The sequence below is a fragment of the Ovis aries genome, chromosome 4, assembly GCF_016772045.2.
Source record: "Ovis aries strain OAR_USU_Benz2616 breed Rambouillet chromosome 4, ARS-UI_Ramb_v3.0, whole genome shotgun sequence".
NCBI lineage: Eukaryota > Metazoa > Chordata > Mammalia > Artiodactyla > Bovidae > Ovis > Ovis aries.
The window spans coordinates 116,118,986-116,136,485 of NC_056057.1; the positions used below are offsets into that span (position 1 = coordinate 116,118,986).

Genomic DNA, 17,500 nt, shown 5'->3' on the forward strand with positions numbered 1-17,500 from the left:
TCTATTTCTGCTTTACTGACTATGCCAAAGCCTTTGACTGTGTGGATCACTATAAACTCTGGAAAATTCTGAAAGAGATGGGAATATCAGAGCACCCGACCTGCCTCTTGAGAAACCTGTATGCAGGTCAGGAAGGAACAGTTGGAACTGGACATGGAACAACAGACTGGTTACAAGTAGGAAAAGGAGTACGTCAAGGCTGTATATTGTCACCCTGCTTATTTAACTTCTATGCAGAGTACATCATGAGAAACCCTGGGCTGGAAGAAGCACAAGCTGGTATCAAGATTGCCGGGAGAAATATCAATAACCTCAGATATGCAGATGACACCACCCTTATGGCAGAAAGTGAAGAGGAACTAAAAAGCCTCCTGATGAAAGTGAAAGAGGAGAGTGAAAAAGTTGGCTTAAAGCTCAACATTCAGAAAACGAAGATCATGGCGTCTGGTCCGATCACTTCATGGAAAGTAGATGGGGAAACAGTGGAAAGAGTGGCTGACTTTATTTTTCTGGGCTCCAAAATCACTGTGGTTGGTTATTGCAGCCATGAAACTAAAAGACACTTACTCCTTGGAAGGAAAGTTATGACCAACCTAGACAGCATATTAAAAAGCAGAAACATTACTTTACCAGCAAAGGTCCATCTAGTCAAGGCTATGGTTTTTCCAGTAGTCATGAATGGATGTGAGAGTTGGAGTATAAAGAAAGCTGAGCACCGAAGAATTGATGCTTTTGAACTGTGGTGTTGGAGAAGACTCTTGAGAGTCCCTTGGACTGCAAGGAGATGCAACCAGTCCATCCTAAAGGAAACCAGTCCTGGGTGTTCATTGGAGGGACTGATGTTGAAGCTGAAACTCCAATACTTTGGCCACCTGATGCAGAGAGCTGACTCATTTGAAAAGACCCTAATGCTGGGAAAGATTGAGGGCAGGAGGAGAAGGGGAGGACAGAGGATGAGATGGTTGGATGGCATCATAGACTCGATGGACATGGGTTTGGGTGGACTCCGGGAGTTGGTGATGGACAGGGAGGCCTGGCGTGCTGTGGTTCATGAGGTCACAAAGAGTCGGACACTATAGTGACTGACCTGAACTGAACTGAGCGTCTCATCCCAGTGCAGAATACCACATACCCCTGGGTTTCAGCTATCCAGCTTTAAAATGTAGACATGATTCTCAGGAATGAGTTGCATGTTGATCAACGATCAGAATACGAGCACTGTGGATAGCCCAGAAAAAGTCAAGGTCTGCCAAATTCATATATAAAATATTTATCCAAGGGCTTCTGTCTATAGTTTTATAGTTTGAGAAGAAGGTCATTTTCCTCGGATATTAGTCTTGGAAAATATATTTTTAAATGTGAGAATAACCCCATTGTTAGGGCTTCTAGTTGCATTTATGAGGCTGTTTCTCAAGAGACTTTCTCCAGGTCACTTCCCACATTTTCTAATCACTTTGACTGCAGGCTCACTTCTCCTTTAATGTTACCCTCTTTGTTTCACAAACTATATGAGTCAATTTTCTAACACCATAACCTGGCAAGTCCTTCATCTTTGCCTCTATTTTAATTTAGCTAGAGTTGTGTGATCTTCTATGAGTTACGTAACCTCTCTGAACCTTATTTCTTTCTCTGTAAGTCTGGGGAATAAACGTCACATGCTGCCATGAGAATTAAATGAGTATATACTTCAATGTATCAAAGGAAAATTTTGAAGCTAACGTGGGTTTTTTTCTAGTTTTTAACTGTTATCACTATATTCAATACAACTTTGGCTAAAATCCATAATGCCTGCACATAGGGAATTAATCTAATATCTGTGTGTCCTTTGTAGGTCACCTGCAATGGCTGGAGGAATTTTTGCTATTAGTAGGAATTATTTTAATGAAATTGGACAGTACGACAAGGGCATGAATCTGTGGGGAGGAGAAAACTTGGAACTTTCACTAAGGGTAATTCCAACCTTATGTTTTCAATAGTTACCTTTATACATAGAAAGTAAAATCTAACTTTAAGTCACATAATATGCTGTGGCAGCTATGCTGTTTCCCTACATGAGCATCAGGTGCTATATCAAGTCATTGATTTTTGGGATTCCTTACAGAAACGGGCTTCCCTAGTGGCTCAGCTGGTAAAGAGTCCGCCTGCAAATGCAGGAGACCTGGGTTCGATCGCTGAGTTGGGAAGATCCCCTGGAGAAGGGAACGGCTACCCACTCGAGTATTCTGGCCTGGAGAATCTCATGGATTATATACAATCCCATGGATTGTATGTAGTCCATGAGGTCGAAAAGAGTCAGACACGACTGAGCAACTTTCACTTACAGAAATGGAAAGCCTTTCATAAAACATCAGGTTTTCTTACCTATGTTTTTCTAACGTCAGATATGTTAAATTAATATGATATTTTTCATCTGTTTGTGGAATCTCTTGGTAGTTGTAGCATGGTAGAAAAAATACTGGATTAGGAGGGAGAGGACTTGTCACTAAATATATAGGCTGAGTTAGGCCTCTGTTTTCTATCTGTAAAATAAGAGGACTTGATAGAAGATGTCTAAATTGTCTCCTGACTCTTGAATCTTGAGATACCTGCTACAGCATGGATGAAACTTGAAGACATTTTGCTAAGTGGAAGAAGCCAGATGCACATGGGGTGAGTGAGTGAAAGTCGCTCAGTCGTGTCCAACTCTTTGTGACCCCAGGGGCTATACGGTCCATCAAATTCTCTAGGTCCATGGAGTCAGTAACCTTTCCCTTTTCCAGGGGGTCTTCCCAATCCAGGGATTGAACCCAGGTCTCCTGCATTGTAGGTGGATTCTTTACCAGCTGAGTTCTCAGGGAAGCCCCAGATACAAAAGACCATGTATTTATGAGTCCATTCAGATGAAATGCCCAGACTAAGCGCATCCACAGGAACAGAACGTGAATCAGTGGTTGCCAGGGGTGGGGGGAGGAGAGTGACTGCTGATGGGGACCAGGTTTCTATTTGGGGTGGTGAAATGTCCCGGAACTCAGTGGTGGCGAGGATTATGTAACCTTGTGAAAATACTGAAGATCACTGAGTTATATATTTTAGAAGGGTGAATTTCTGGTGGTGTACAAATTATACCAATAGAAATAATAGATTTAACTTAAAAAGAATTCTATGATACGAGAACACTAGACATCAGGGTGAGTCCCAACCCTGTCCCTCACTTGCTATAAGACGCTTGGCAGGTGATTCTCTTTTCTGGTTCCAAGTTTTCTCATCTGTTAAATTGTTATCTAGTTGCTGAGTCACATCCAACTCTGCAATCCCATGGACTGTAGCTCACAAGGCTTCTCTGTCCATGGAATTTCCCAGGCAAGAATGGGTTACCATTTTCTTCTCCAGGGGATCTTCCCAAGCCAGGAACTGAACCTGTGTCTCCTGCATCGGCAGACAGATTCTTTACCACTGAGCCACCAGGGAAGCCCGCACCTGTTAAATAGGAATAAATAAAAATTCTATTCTCAGAACTGTATAACAATTTAATGTGGGAATTCCCTGGTGGTCTGTGCTTTCACTGATAAAGGACTGGGTTCAATCCCTAGTCAGGGAACTAAGATCCGCAAGGTGCATGTCATGACCAAAAAAAAAAAAAGATTTAATGAAATAATTGGGCTGGAGAATAAGGTACAAAGTAGATATGCCTGGAGAGTCTGAAGAAGATACTAAGGTATGACAATTCAAACGTTTATCATATGTTTATTATAGGTCATTTTTTTGCATTTGACTGAATTCTAATAGATTTTTACAATGATTACTTTGAACTGTGCATAAAAATGTGGGCTGTCAGCTCATCATCATTGCCCTTCACATTTTTCCCCTCACTTTTCTCTGCGTTGTGTCTTTTCTAACAGAGACAGTCAGATGTAGAGAAAACTGCTTCCTTTATGAGAAAATTCCTATCCTCTCTGAGCTTTAGCTTCCCTAGAAGTGTGTGTGTGTTAGTCACTCAGTCGTGTCTAATTCTTACGACCCCGTGGACTGTAGCCCACCAGGCTCCTCTGTCCATGGGATTCTCCAGGCAAGAATACTGGAGCGGGCTCCCATTTCCTTCTCCAGGGGGTCTTCCCAACACACGGATCAAACCAAGTCTCCTGCATCTTCCTCACTGCAGGCGAATTCTTTACCTGCTGAGCCACTGGGGGAAAGCCCTTAAGATAGTGATAGGAGCTGATACATAAGTGACGGCCCTGTTGCTCTTACTTTAATTTTGTCAACCACCCTTTATATTCTCTGAGATCACTTGCAGAGATTGTACTTTGAATTGTGTTTCTCTCAGCATGTACTTAGATGTTTATCGGATCTGCTTTTTGTGTTTTTCCAATTTTTTTTTTTCTGCTTTAGATTTTTATCTCCCTCTTTTCTTTTGGCTGGCTACGTTCTGTATTTTTTAAAATTAAAGCCCAGACATCTTTTCTAATGCTTCGTATACCTTATTTTGACTATAGGGATATTTAGAGCAATGTATTCTGGTTCCAAATAGGAAAAGGAGTATGTCAAGGCTGTATATTGTCACCCTGCTTATTTAACTTCTATGCAGAGTACATCATGAGAAATGCTGGGCTGGAAGAAGCACAAGCTGGAATCAAGATTGCCGGGAGAAATATCAATAACCTCAGATATGCAGATGACACCACCCTTATGGCAGAAAGTGAAGAGGAACTAAAGAGCCTCTTGAAAGTGAAAGAGGAGAGTGAAAAAATTGGCTTAAAGCTCAACATTCAGAAAATGAAGATCATGGCATCTAGTCCCATCACTTCATGGAAAATAGATGGGGAAACAGTGGAAAGAGTGGCAGACTTTATTTTGGGGGGCTCCAAAATCGCTGCAGATGGTGACTGCAGCCATGAAATTAAAAGACACTTACTCCTTGGAAGAAAAGTTATGACCAACCTAGATAGCATATTCAAAAGAAGAGACATTACTTTGCCAATAAAGGTCCGTCTAGTCAAGGCTGTGGTTTTTCCAGTGGTCATGTACAGATGTGAGAATTGGACTGTGAAGAAAGCTGAGCGCCGAAGAATTGATGCTTTTGAACTGTGGTGTTGGAGAGGATGCTTGAGAGTTCCTTGGACTGCAAGGAGATCCAACCAGTCCATCCTGAAGGAGATCAGTCCTGGGTGTTCTTTGGAAGGAATGATGCTAAAGCTGAAGCTCCAGTACTTTGGCCACCTGATGCGAAGAGTTGACTCACTGGAAAAGACTCTGATGCTGGGAGGGATTGGGGGCAGGAGGAGAAGGGGACGACCGAGGATGAGATGACTGGATGGCATCAACAACTCGATGGACATGAGTCTGAGTGAACTCCGGGAGTTGGTGACGGACAGGGAGGCCTGGCGTGCTGCAATTCATGGGGTCGCAAAGAGTTGGACACGACTGAGTGACTGAACTGAACTGATTCTTCGTCTAAGCCCCTATTTAGCAGTATCTTATGAGTTTATTTTCATTGCTTTTGTTCCTACTCATTTGTTCCACTCTCATCCAGGCATCATTTTTGTGACCCTCAATGCCTTTGGTACTTTTTATTGCTTGGTTGATTATTACTTATTTGATTACCGAGGGCTGTGAGAATGAAGCATATGAAAAATCTCCCCTTTTCAGGACCTAGTAACTTAATAAGCACATCATTGTGTCTCAGAATTGAATCGATTTTGTGAATGATGCATCTTTGAAAACTGAGTATATTCCTTGCCTTGGTTTTACCTTCCCTCCAGACAGCAAATAACGGTTAACTTATTCCTCAAGTTCACTCATAATTTTTGCTTCAATATTGTCAGCAACTTCATTCCTAATGGCGCTTTCATCTGTTTCAAGGATGCTTGGGTCTCACTTTTCATAAACAAACATGTAAATTAATAAATAGCTAGGCACTCTCTTGACACTGGTGGCCCCTCTGCCCAAGTAACCTGATTTTTCCTGATGAGGGATCAGCTACAGCTGCATCCACTTCATTTCTCACTCATTGCAGTGAATCACTGTCCGGAGGCCCTCAGCATCGTCCCTCTGGCGTCATTTCTGGCACTGTTACCAGTTCCCTATTGGTGTCCCCAGTGGATGGCTTCTGGTCTTCCCTGTGCTTGAGGTTACTGTAGTATTGATGCATATGTGTGTGCACAGTCGTGTCTGACCCTTTGTGACTCCATGGACCGTCGCCCACCAGCCTCCGCTTGTCCATGGAATTTTTCAGGCAAGTATACTGGAGTGGGTTACCATTTTCCTCCTCCAGGAGATCTTCCTGACCCAGCAATTGAACCTGCATTTCTTGTGTCTCCTGCATTGGCGTGTGTGCTAAGTCAGCTTCAGTCGTGTCTGACTCTTTGTGACCCCATGGACTGTAGCCCGCCAGGCTCTTCTTGTCCACGGGATTCTCCAGGCAAGAATACTGGAGTGGGGTGCCATGGCCTCCTGCAAAGGATCCTCCAACCCAGGGACCGAACCTGTGTCTCTTATGTCTCCGGCATTGGCAGGCAGGCTCTTTGCCACCAGCACCACCTGGGAAGCCCCTGCAATGGCAGACAGATTACCTCTAGTGACCAGTCTTTCCCAGAAGTGTTCTTGGAGTTTTAGAGCAAAATCCAACAAAAAGGCGTTGAGCTGTGTTCAACACAAAATCCCCTTGCGTTGCTCAGCTGTGCTCAATCTCCTTTGCAGGAATTTATTCTTCTGTGTATCTCTCAAACATGGTTGTTCCCAAGACACTTCTTGACAACACTTGCTCCTCATCCCATGTGCTCTTCGTACCTGTGAAGCCGCGCCTGTTGTTAACCTAGCACAATGTTTCCTTGTCTGCTAGGAAAGAACTCTCCGCTGAGCCAGCCAAATGCCCTGAGCCAGCAACCTGCAGCCACCACACCAGCCTTCTCTGCCTCTCAGCCTTCCCCCCCATAACCCAGAAACAAAAGGGACCCAAAGGGGTCAAAAGGCGAGCCAGGGCCCCCAGGATCTGCAGCAGTCTCTTCTCCTTGGCCAGTGTCTGTGCCATCCCCTGGTTGATCCTTTTCCTAGTGAGCCTGCATCGGCTTCTGTGGCTTTAACTGACACTGGTGTGGTGCTAAAACCCACATCCCATTTTAGCTTCGGACTAAACGAAAGACAGTCGTCTCAGTTTTGGACTCTCTTGAGAGCTCAAGTGAAGTTCGAGGTTGAACACACCCATCATCTAAGGAGTAGCTCTTGCATCAGGCTGTGCCACGTGCTGGGTATTCAGAAGACGAAATCCGCTTTCATTCACTCACTCACTCACTCACTCACTGAACGATATTTACTGAGAAACTGTTATGTGCCAAGCACTGTACTGGGTGCTAAAGTACAGCAGCCCTTAATGTGGAAGTGGTTTCGAACGGTATAAAGCTTCCATTCTCTTTGGGGTAGAGTGAGATGATTAGTTATTTAGTTGTATTTCTGATCACTGCAATGAAGGAGAAATACAGAGTACTGTGAGGTCATATAGAAGGGGAACCTGGCCTTGTCTTGGGGGAGGGAAGTGTCTTCAGTTGCTTCCCTGCAGAAGTGGCATGTAAGGTGAGATTGAAGATACAAATGTATTTGGTTTTCCAGTTGTTATCATGTGTGACATGTACCACTCTGAAATATTACAGATATTAGCTCACTTCATCCTGACAATAAATCTGGGAGGTAGGTACCCGCATCGTCTCCTGTTTAGAGTGGAGAAACCGAGGCACAGAGAGGTAGTATAACTTGGCAGATTCACAGAACTCACAAGCAGTGTGCTCCAAACCTGTCCCTTCCTGGCTTGTATGATCTATTCAGCTTCAGGTCTTAAGGCCCCCCCCACCGGCCCCCCCAGCTCTGGTTTACCCAGTTTCTAAGTCACTTCTCACTGATAAATGAATGTGAAGTCACTCAGTTGTGTCCGACTCTTTGCCACCCCATGGACTGTAGCCTACCAGGCACCTCTGTCCATGGGATTTTCCAGGCAAGAGTACTGGGGTGGATTGCCATTTCCTTCTCCAGGGGATCTTCCCAACCCAGGGATCGAACATGGGTCTCCTGCATTGCAGGCAGACGCTTTACCAGCCTTATTGAGCCCAGGCTTCTCAATAAGGCTGGCCATATATTGGATGCCTCCGATGCCCTGAACTTGCTTTAGTCGCCCCAAGCTCGGTGTTACCATTGCTCGTGGGAAGTGATGATTCGCTGGTGCCCTCAGAGCTACAGCTTCAATTCCAACCTCGGAATAAGTCTCAGATCAGGCTCCGAGTCGGCACCTCTGGTTCCCTGAGAGAGCAGGCAGCCTGCGCCCTGCACTCTGGGGCAGGCTGGCTCCCCTGCCCCAGGGCTCCATCCCACTGTACCCCAAAGGGTCAGGACATTGCTTCGGGCCCAAGGCCCTGCTCTACATCTGGAGAACCACCTGCCTCACCTCCAGACTGGGCCCTTAGACCCGGACACCAGCTCAGATTCAGCCCACGGTTGCTGCAGCCCGCGGAGGTTGTAGTTTGAGAGCAAACCACAAGCGTTGGGTTTGTGCTAGAGAAGGGCTGAAGCAGGTTCTCCAGGGTCTATACTATGAGGATTAGGCAAGCTGCTCAGCACCCAGCCCCCTGCTCAGATCAGCTACTTCTCAGAATTGCCACCCTGTAGGGGTTTCCCTGTGTCCCTCTCTGCTCGCTCCGCCTGCTCCATAACCTTATCCAGGTCATGTTTGCATGACTAATAGATGCAAGTGATACCAATTCTTGCCCCTTCCCGGTTCCTTCTCCTGAGTCATAAGCTTCTGTGACCAGTTGCCTACACGTTACCATCATAAGAATGTCCCATAGGTAGGCTGACCAGCTAGGCGGGTGCTAAGAGAAAGGGGTGTCAAGGACAGCCCATTTACCAGTCAGCTAATGCCATGATGATGCTTGTTATAGACCAGCTCAAAAGCAGGCAATTCAGAACAAGAAGCATCTACTTTCTTCTTTCAGATGTCTGTGGGTCGGCCAGCATGGCTCTGCCTGGGCGTTTACACTGGCGGGGCTGGTCTCTGAGTCTGCTCAGCTTTGCTGGTCATTCTACTAGCAGCCCTGGGCATGTTCTTATGTTGACAGTAGAAAGGCAAAAGTTGAGGCAACCCACACAGCCTATCTAAAGTCTCCAGAGGCACTGTGTCTGCTCACGTTCCATGGGCCAAAGCATGCCAAACGGACAAGCCCAAGGTCAGTGTGTCAGAGCAATGTACTCTGCTCCTTGGTGAGGGGTGGAGAGTGAGACAGTGTTCACAGAACAGTATTTTCATCAATCACACCAAGTTTCTGGAATGAGCACAGCTAAGGGGATAAGAGGTCCCATTTACTTCCTTAGTGTATCAGTTAGTTTTTGCTGTGTAGTCCCATTTACTTCCTTAGTGTATCAGTTAGTTTTTGCTGTGTAACAAACTGTCCCAAAAATACAGTGGCTTGAAACAATAATCAACTGTTACTCCTCAAAAGTTGTTGCGTTGCTAAAGTGGTTCTTTTGTTCACAGCCAGGAGGGTTGATTTTACTGGTCCTGCTTACACATCTGTGTTCATCTGGAGGGTCAGCTGGTGCTGGCTAGCATGGGATGGCCTCATCTACATGTCTGGACATTGGCCAGTGTCCAGTGTTGGGGCAGTGGAGATGACCAGACTGTTTGTCTCTCGTGGTTAGGCAGGCTAGTGAGGTTCATTCACTGTGAAGTGGTCACCAGGTTCCCAAGGGCAGCAGATCCCAAAGTGCTGCACACACTTTTCAAGCATCACCTTTGTTAATGTCCTGTTGGCCAAAGCAAGTCACAAGGCCAAGAACAGTTTCAAGAGATGGAGAAATAAACCTCATTTCTTGATGAATGGAGTACAGAGTTACATAGCAGTTAGATGTGCAGGTAGGAATGAAAAGCCTGTGTGGGCATGCTTGCGATCTACCACACTTCACTACAGCAGAGACACTCTCATTTTACAAAACACAAACCCTACGCGCTTTACAAGCGTCAGATTATCTGATGTTCATAACAATCCCATGAGGCAGGTACTTTTTTTTTTAACTTATTTGGCTGCGTTGGATCTTAGTTGCTGCAGGCAGGGCCTTTGCTGCTTTCCGTGGGATCTCTCTTTTCAGTGCACGATCTTTCTAGGGGCCTAGGCTCTCTAGTTTTGCCACACAAGCTCTCCAGCTGTGGCAGGCGGGCTCTGAAGTGCGCAGGCTCAGTAGTAAGGCCGGTACTGTTGTTATCCTCGCTTTACAGGTGAGGAAACTGAGACACAAATGGATTGAGTAACTTCGGTAACTTGCCCCAGATCACACGGCTCATGGGGGCTTTGAACCACATGGAGTGGCCTCAGAGTTTGGACTCTGAAGTATTAAACTATACTAACTCTTTTTTTTATGTTTTTTTTTTTTATTATTATTAATCTATCTGTTTGGCTGCACCAGGTCTTAATTGCAGCACGTGGGATCTTTAGTTGTGGCTTGTGAACTCTGAGTTGTGGCATGTGGGGTCTAGTTCCTGGACCAGGGATCGAACTCAGACGCCCTGCTTTGGGAGCGTGGAGTCTTAGCCTCTGGACCACCAGAGAAGTCCCACTATACTCACTCTTGATGGGACATTCTCCCTCCTCACCACCCTCTTCCTCCTCCAATAATAATGGTAATACTGGGAGCTGGAGAGACTACTTCCAGCAGTATATCCGAGAAAGAAAGCTGACCGTCTCCTACATGGACAATGAGCAGCACAAAAGGCATGTTCAGATGGATCGTGTCCCTTTGAGAATGAATCAAGAGGAAAGGAGAAACTGCATGGGTCCTATGAAAATGGGGATAAATTGCGATTGCATCCTCAATTTGATTTTTTGAGAAAGTCTTTTAATATACGTTTTACTTTCACTCCCCCTTGATCACTTTGGTTACTTGACTTTTGGTTTCTATTCTCTGCTCATAGCCAGATTTCTTTTTTGATAAGAAACATTTCACACATATAAGACTGCACCAACAATAATAAATACTTCTGTATTCATCCTAATGATTGAATGGATATTACTGATTTTCCAAATTTCCTTAAGAGCTCTTGAAAAAGAGATGAAAACATTGCAGGTGACTGGTATCAGGTAGCTTTTGCTACATAACAAAGCACCCCCAAGCAGTAGCTTAAATGATCAGCTACTTAGTTCTCAACTGCAGGTGAGAAAGAGATTCAGAGAGGATATGTCTGGTCATCAGCATGTAGCAAAGATGAAAAAGAACCTAAATTTCTGGGCTTCTGGTCTGGGGGATTTTCTCTTGTGCCATTCATTCTATTCTATTATTTTTTTAAAGTCTATTTTATTTGTTTGGCTGCATTGAGTCTCAGCTGTGGCATGTAGGATCCTCCCTGTGGTGAGCAGGCTCAGTAGCTTTGGTGTGGGGTGTGGGCCTAATGGCCCCACAGCATGTGGGATCTTAATTCCCTGACCAGGGACTGAACACGTGTTCTCCCCACCGCAAGCTGGATTCTCAACCACTAGACCATCGGGAAATCCTTTATGATTCACCTAAGAGTCTCACGTTCTACCAGCTGAGCGAGCCAGGTGAAGATACTGCGGCATGCATTCTGGAGAAGGAAGTCAATGTGTATTTTTGTAGACATTTTATGGGGATCAGTTCAGTTCAGTCGCTCAGTCGTGGCCGACTCTTTGCGACCCCATGAACCGCAGCACCCCAGGCCTCCCTGTCCATCACCAACTCCCGGAGTTCACTCAGACTCACATCCATCGAGTCGGTGATGGCATCCAGCGATCTCATCCTCTGTCATCCCCTTCTCCTCCTGCCCCCAATCCCTCCCAGCATCAAAGTCTTTTCCAATGAGTCAGCTCTTCGCATGAGGTGGCCAAAGCACTGGAACTTCAGCTTCAACATCAGTCCTTCCAAAGAACACCCAGGACTGATCTCCTTTAGGAGGGACTGGTTGGACATTTCCGGGTATTTCTAAAGAACCCTGGAAGTTTGTTGTACCAGCCATTAGGTCTCATGCCAGAAGTTCTGCTTTCCCCTTTTCTTTAACATGATCCTTTCTGACTGTCTGATATTTTCACCATAATTCTTTTGAGTATTGTTTTAATGAGTCTTATTTTAAATGATTAGGTGGATTTCCTAAGAAAACATCTATAAATCTGGGATGGATGACCTTGATTAATTAGAACAGTGGTTCTCACACTTTAAAATGCATCAGAATCACCTAAAGAACTGATTAAAGTACGGAAATACTGGGCCCCCAGACCCAGCGTTCTTGGGTCAGTAGGCCTGGGTAGGCCCAGGGATTTGCATTTGTGAGTTCCCCACTGATGCGGATGCTGCTGATCTAGGAACCATATAAGAGTCACTGAATTAAATGGAAGAGTTGTGTAAGTATACTCTACCTGAGGTTTATATTACAAGCACATTCTTTGTGGTATTATCTATAATAATCAAAAAAATTAAAACTACCAACATTCTAATATTCTTGTATTATTCCAAATAATACAAGACTTTAAAAATAACTTTGCAAAACGTCAAATTAAAAAAGCAGGTTATCTTACTGTTGTATATCTATGTATATATGCATACACACTTGGATTATTAGGCGGTTCCCCTGGTGGCTCAGTGGTAAAGAATTCCCCTACCAGTGCAGAAGGCATGAGTTCAATCCCTGGGTCGGGAAGATCCCCTAGAGAAGGAAATGGCAACCCACTCCAGTATTCTTGCCTTGTAAGTCCCATGAACAGAGGAGCCTGGTGGGCTACAGTTCATGGAGTTGCGAAAGAGTGGGACACAACTTAGCAACTAAACAACAATTTAGATTAGTATTGACTGATGAAGTCTTTAAAAGGTGACTTTTTTCCTGTTTGCTTTTCTACACTTATTTTTCCTATGGTCATATTTTTTGTGTGTAGTAAAAAAAAAGTTATTAAAAATAAGCATTATAAAGTGCTTTAAGTACAAAAAAAGAGGAATAACTGAAGTCACCCATGATCAATGTTTCTTTTGTTACCTATTAATAGCCAACCCGATCCACTATTCTTGCCTGGAGAAATCCCATGGACAGAGGAGCCTGGCGGGCTGCAGTCCATGGGGTTGCAAAGAGTTGGACACGACTGAGCGACTGAACCCAACAGCCAGTAGTACTCAATAGTCTCAGGAAATGTTACTTTCTGCATATTGTTTGAGAATAGCCTAAGACAAAGTATCTTGTCCGTCTTCCTATGATCAGCATCAGAACTGGTCATGTACAGGCAAGGCAGGACCGCTTAGTATTCAGAGCCACGACTCTGGGGCCAGATTTGAGTTTGAAATTTGTGCTCTGCCACTATATTACTGGGAAAACTTCTTGACTAATGTAGGTATTAGTTTCTTCATTTGTAGAACGGGGATGATCACAGTATAAGGTTGCTGTGAGGATTAAATGAAATAAGACACTTAATGATGGCTGCTGTTGTTTCTGTTTTAATTCAGCAGTTGCCTTTTAGCAGACAGACACTAATCATTACTGTGTTTTCTGTTTTCCTTGCGTCTGCAGATCTGGATGTGTGGAGGCCAGCTCTATGTAATCCCCTGCTCTCGAGTTGGACACATCAATAGGCAACACATGACAAACGACTCTGAAATTATGAAAGTCGTGGAATATAACAGTCTCAGACTGGCACACATTTGGCTGGATGAATACAAGGTGAAGGACGCATCCCTGGTTTGGGAAGATGAGTCAGGGAACAGAGAGGGACTAGCTCTGAAGAAGCCTTCCACTGCCTTCCAGATACCAAATTTTGTGCTTCTCCTTAAATTAGGGTCCAAGTGGTGTGAGTGGTAAAGTACCTGCCTGCCAAAGCAGGTAGACATAAGAGACAAGGGTTCCATCCCCGGGTGGGGAAGACCCCCTGGAGGAGGGCACGGCCACCCACTCCAGTATTCTTGCCTGGAGAATCCCATGGACAGAGGGGCCTGGGGAGCAACAATCCATAGGGTTGCAAAGAGTCAGGCATGACTGAAGCAACTGAGCACAGCCGTGCCCTTTCAGTTCCTCACCCGCTCATTTTCACACTTTATGCTCGATTAGTTCCTTCTAACCCACTACAGTTCAGTTCAGTTCAGTCACTCAGTCGTGTCCGACTCTTTGCGACCCCATGAATCGCAGCACGCCAGGCCTCCCTGTCCATCACCAGCTCCCGGAGTTCACTCAGACTCACGTCCATCGAGTCTGTGATGCCATCCAGCCATCTCATCCTCTCTCATCCCCTTCTCCTCCTGCCCCCAATCCCTCCCAGCATCAGAGTCTTTTCCAATGTGTCAACTGTTCGCATGAGGTGGCCAAAGTACTGGAGTTTCAGCTTTAGCGTCATTCCTTCCAAAGAAATCCCAGGGTTGATCTCCTTCAGAATGGACTGGTTGGATCTCCTTGCAGTCCAAGGGACTCTCAAGAGTCTTCTCCAACACCACAGTTCAAAAGCATCAGTTCTTTGGCGCTCAGCCTTCTTCACAGTCCAACTCTCACATCCATACATGACCACCGGAAAAACCATAGCCTTGACTAGACGGACCTTAGTCAGCAAAGTAATGTCTCTGCTTTTGAATACACTATCTAGGTTGGTCATAACTTTTCTTCCAAGGAGTAACCCACTCCACTTGCACCTTATTCATTGTTTTAATCTCTAGGGAAACTCAGGTTTCTCAGAAGTGAATTGACCAACACACGAAGTCTTTTTTTTCTTCCCCAGGTCTATTTTCCACTCCCAAGACTGCCCCTCTGCAGCAGACGCCTCTCTGTCCCCATTCCCATGCGTACGTCTTTAGATTCTCTTCCTCGACTCGCTAACAAGTCCCAAGTGATGCGGTTGAAGCACCACACGTGAGGGTCTTTGCTACCTCTTTTCCTTCCCGGTCAAAGGTTTTTACATCAAGGCCAGGCCCCTTCATGTGTGCACTCCCCATGCCTTCAGCCTCTTGCCAGGACCTTTAGAACGTGCAGATAGAGAGCATATAGATGCAGCTTCATTTTAATTTGAAAGTTCAAACTGATGTGGACAGTAGCCGCAAGACCTCATTGCAGATACACGGGGAGAAACATGGAAGACTCTCTCTGTGATAGTATATACCCTGGTCTTGATCTAATATTTCTTTATTATTTTAAATTATAAAAGTAGTAATACTCCACATTCTTTAGTAAGCAGGGAAATATGAATTAAAACCTCAATGAGAGATTTTTACATAGCCACCCGGAGGGGTGAAACATTTTTGAAGCCTGACAGGACCATGTGTGGGCAAGCATAGGCAGTCTCAGACATTGTGGGTGGGAGTGTTAATTGTTACAAACGGCTTTTGGGCAACAGTTTGGCACCATTGAGTAAAATAATAAAAGATAATGAATATCCCATGATCTAGCAAGTCCATCCTGTGTAGACACTATAGAATGGGTGCTTCTGTGCGCCAGAACAGATGGACAGGAATGTTTATAAACAGCACTGACTGTGTTAGCCCAAACGGAATACAACGCTAATGCTTATCAGGAGGGGAATGGAATAGGGTAAATATGATATGTTTAATCGATATACTTCTGTGTAGCAATGAGAAGTAACCAACCTTAGATGCACACACAGCAGTATAGGTAAATCTTCAGGATGGTGAACAAAAGCCAAACACAATAGCATACATACTGTATTGTCCCATTTCTATAAAGTTAAAACCACAATAGCAAACCATAGCATTTATGCATGAATAATTAGATATCAGTGCTAGAAAGAAAAGCAAAGAAATGAACACATAATCAGGATAGCACTCCTGATTATGAGGAAGTCATAACCAGTCAAACTTATGAGGAAGAATTATGATCGTGAAGGAGAAGGCAAGTGGCTTCTGAGGTACTGGTTTGTTCTACGTCTTGACCTAGCCAAGTTTGTTCAGGTTGATCTTTTGATAATTCATTAAGGTGCACATTTATATTGATGTGCTTCTTTTGTATGCTTACTGTATTTCCTGATATTTAAAAATTATTTTTAAAAAGGTGAAGCATCTGCATTTTTTAAAGTCTGACAGTATTGAGAAGTATGAAGTGAAAAGCTTCTGAAGCCCATAATTTTACCCCTCAGAAGTCGTCACGAACTTACTCTCTAGTTTCTGTTACGTGCACGTACACGGGAGAGTATATCCTTTTCTTTTACATAACTAGATTTGAGCATCAGTATTTTGTTTTAGAATTTTCCATTTATGTATATAATTTAAAAACATACTTTCAAAGTCTTAAAGTCAGAACATATAAACATGTCATTCTTATAAACATCTCCTTTGAACAGATTTCCTAAAACTGATCCCATTAATAAATAGCCCGCATAGATAACATTCTGGTCATCTCAGCGTTTTCTTATTCCTTAACTCTGCTGACATGAACATCCTTTTCCCATGTCTTTTTGCACATTTGTAGAGATATATCTGACTAAATCTGAAAACATGGACTCATGGGCCATGAATTAAGTGCCTGCTTAAATCTTGATGAATGTCCAAACTGTCCTTCAGTGTCTACGCTGTCACCTACACTGTGGCGGAGGGAGAGACTGGAGCCAGGATGCCCTCCCCCAGAGTCAGGGTTCCCTTAGCCACTGCACCACCCTCTGTTTCTGAAACCACGGAAGTGTTGATGGGGGCTGGGGAGCGAGGGGTTTGGGGAGATCTGGAGAGAGGGGGAACGCTGCCGTAGGTAGCTATGATTCTGGGCTTTTGAGAAGCAGGACCTAAACTTCCTCGTCCCTCTACCCTGCTTTCATCACGGTGGGCACAGTGCATCCTGTGACCAGCTGGGGCTGAGTGAGTCCCAGGTCTCGTGTGTGTCTGCCCGCCCCACACAGAGGAAAAGGTTTATTGTTGATTGTTTTTAGTTCAAATGATGAAAATATATACTGCTCTGTTAGATGATCAAATTAGACACTGCTCTGTTAGATATGACTAAGATTTGTTTGGTTTCATGAAATGACTCTTTCCATTTAGGAAGAGTTTTTTCTACGAAGACCCGCTCTGAAGTCTGCTGCCTATGGAAACATTAGTGAGCGTGTTGAGTTAAGGAAACGATTGGGTTGCAAGTCATTTCAGTGGTATTTGGATACTATCTTCCCAGAATTGGAGGCATCTGAGACAATCTCATGAAAGGAACACCAGTCGTTTTCATTAATAAAGGGTTAAAAAGTCCCCTAGTCCTTCAACATAGAGAAGGGACAAGTTTGGACCATTATGAAATTATGTGAAATACAATAATAAATACAACCAGAATGGTTGACACCAGAATTGCCTTTTTTCCTTCCTTTAATGATGGCTCTGGGTACTTTCTCTTCTGCCCCTAAATTTATGGGGCGGCAAGACCTTGAACATTGGAAATGCATGTTGTCACACAATTTAGGCTATCAAAATTGATTGAGATACAGTGTATCATTTCCAATTGTTTGCCAAGCCCCAGATGACACTACTGGTAAAGAACCCACCTGCCAACACAGGAGACTCAAGAGATGCAGGTTCAGTCCCTGGGTAG

General features: G+C 44.4%; 1 protein-coding gene across 1 annotated transcript in view; it reads left to right on the forward strand.

Moving 5' to 3' along the window:
* Positions 1–16,595, forward strand: part of GALNTL5 (polypeptide N-acetylgalactosaminyltransferase like 5) — a 53,324-nt gene extending 36,729 nt beyond the window's left edge. Inside the window, exons 7-9 of the mRNA XM_060414915.1 lie at positions 1,832–1,949; positions 13,514–13,663; positions 14,706–16,595. Of these exons, the coding sequence (XP_060270898.1) occupies positions 1,832–1,949; positions 13,514–13,663; positions 14,706–14,840 (403 nt within the window). The 3' untranslated portion in view covers positions 14,841–16,595. The remainder of the gene's footprint in view (positions 1–1,831; positions 1,950–13,513; positions 13,664–14,705) is intronic.
* Positions 16,596–17,500: the final 905 nt, after the last annotated feature.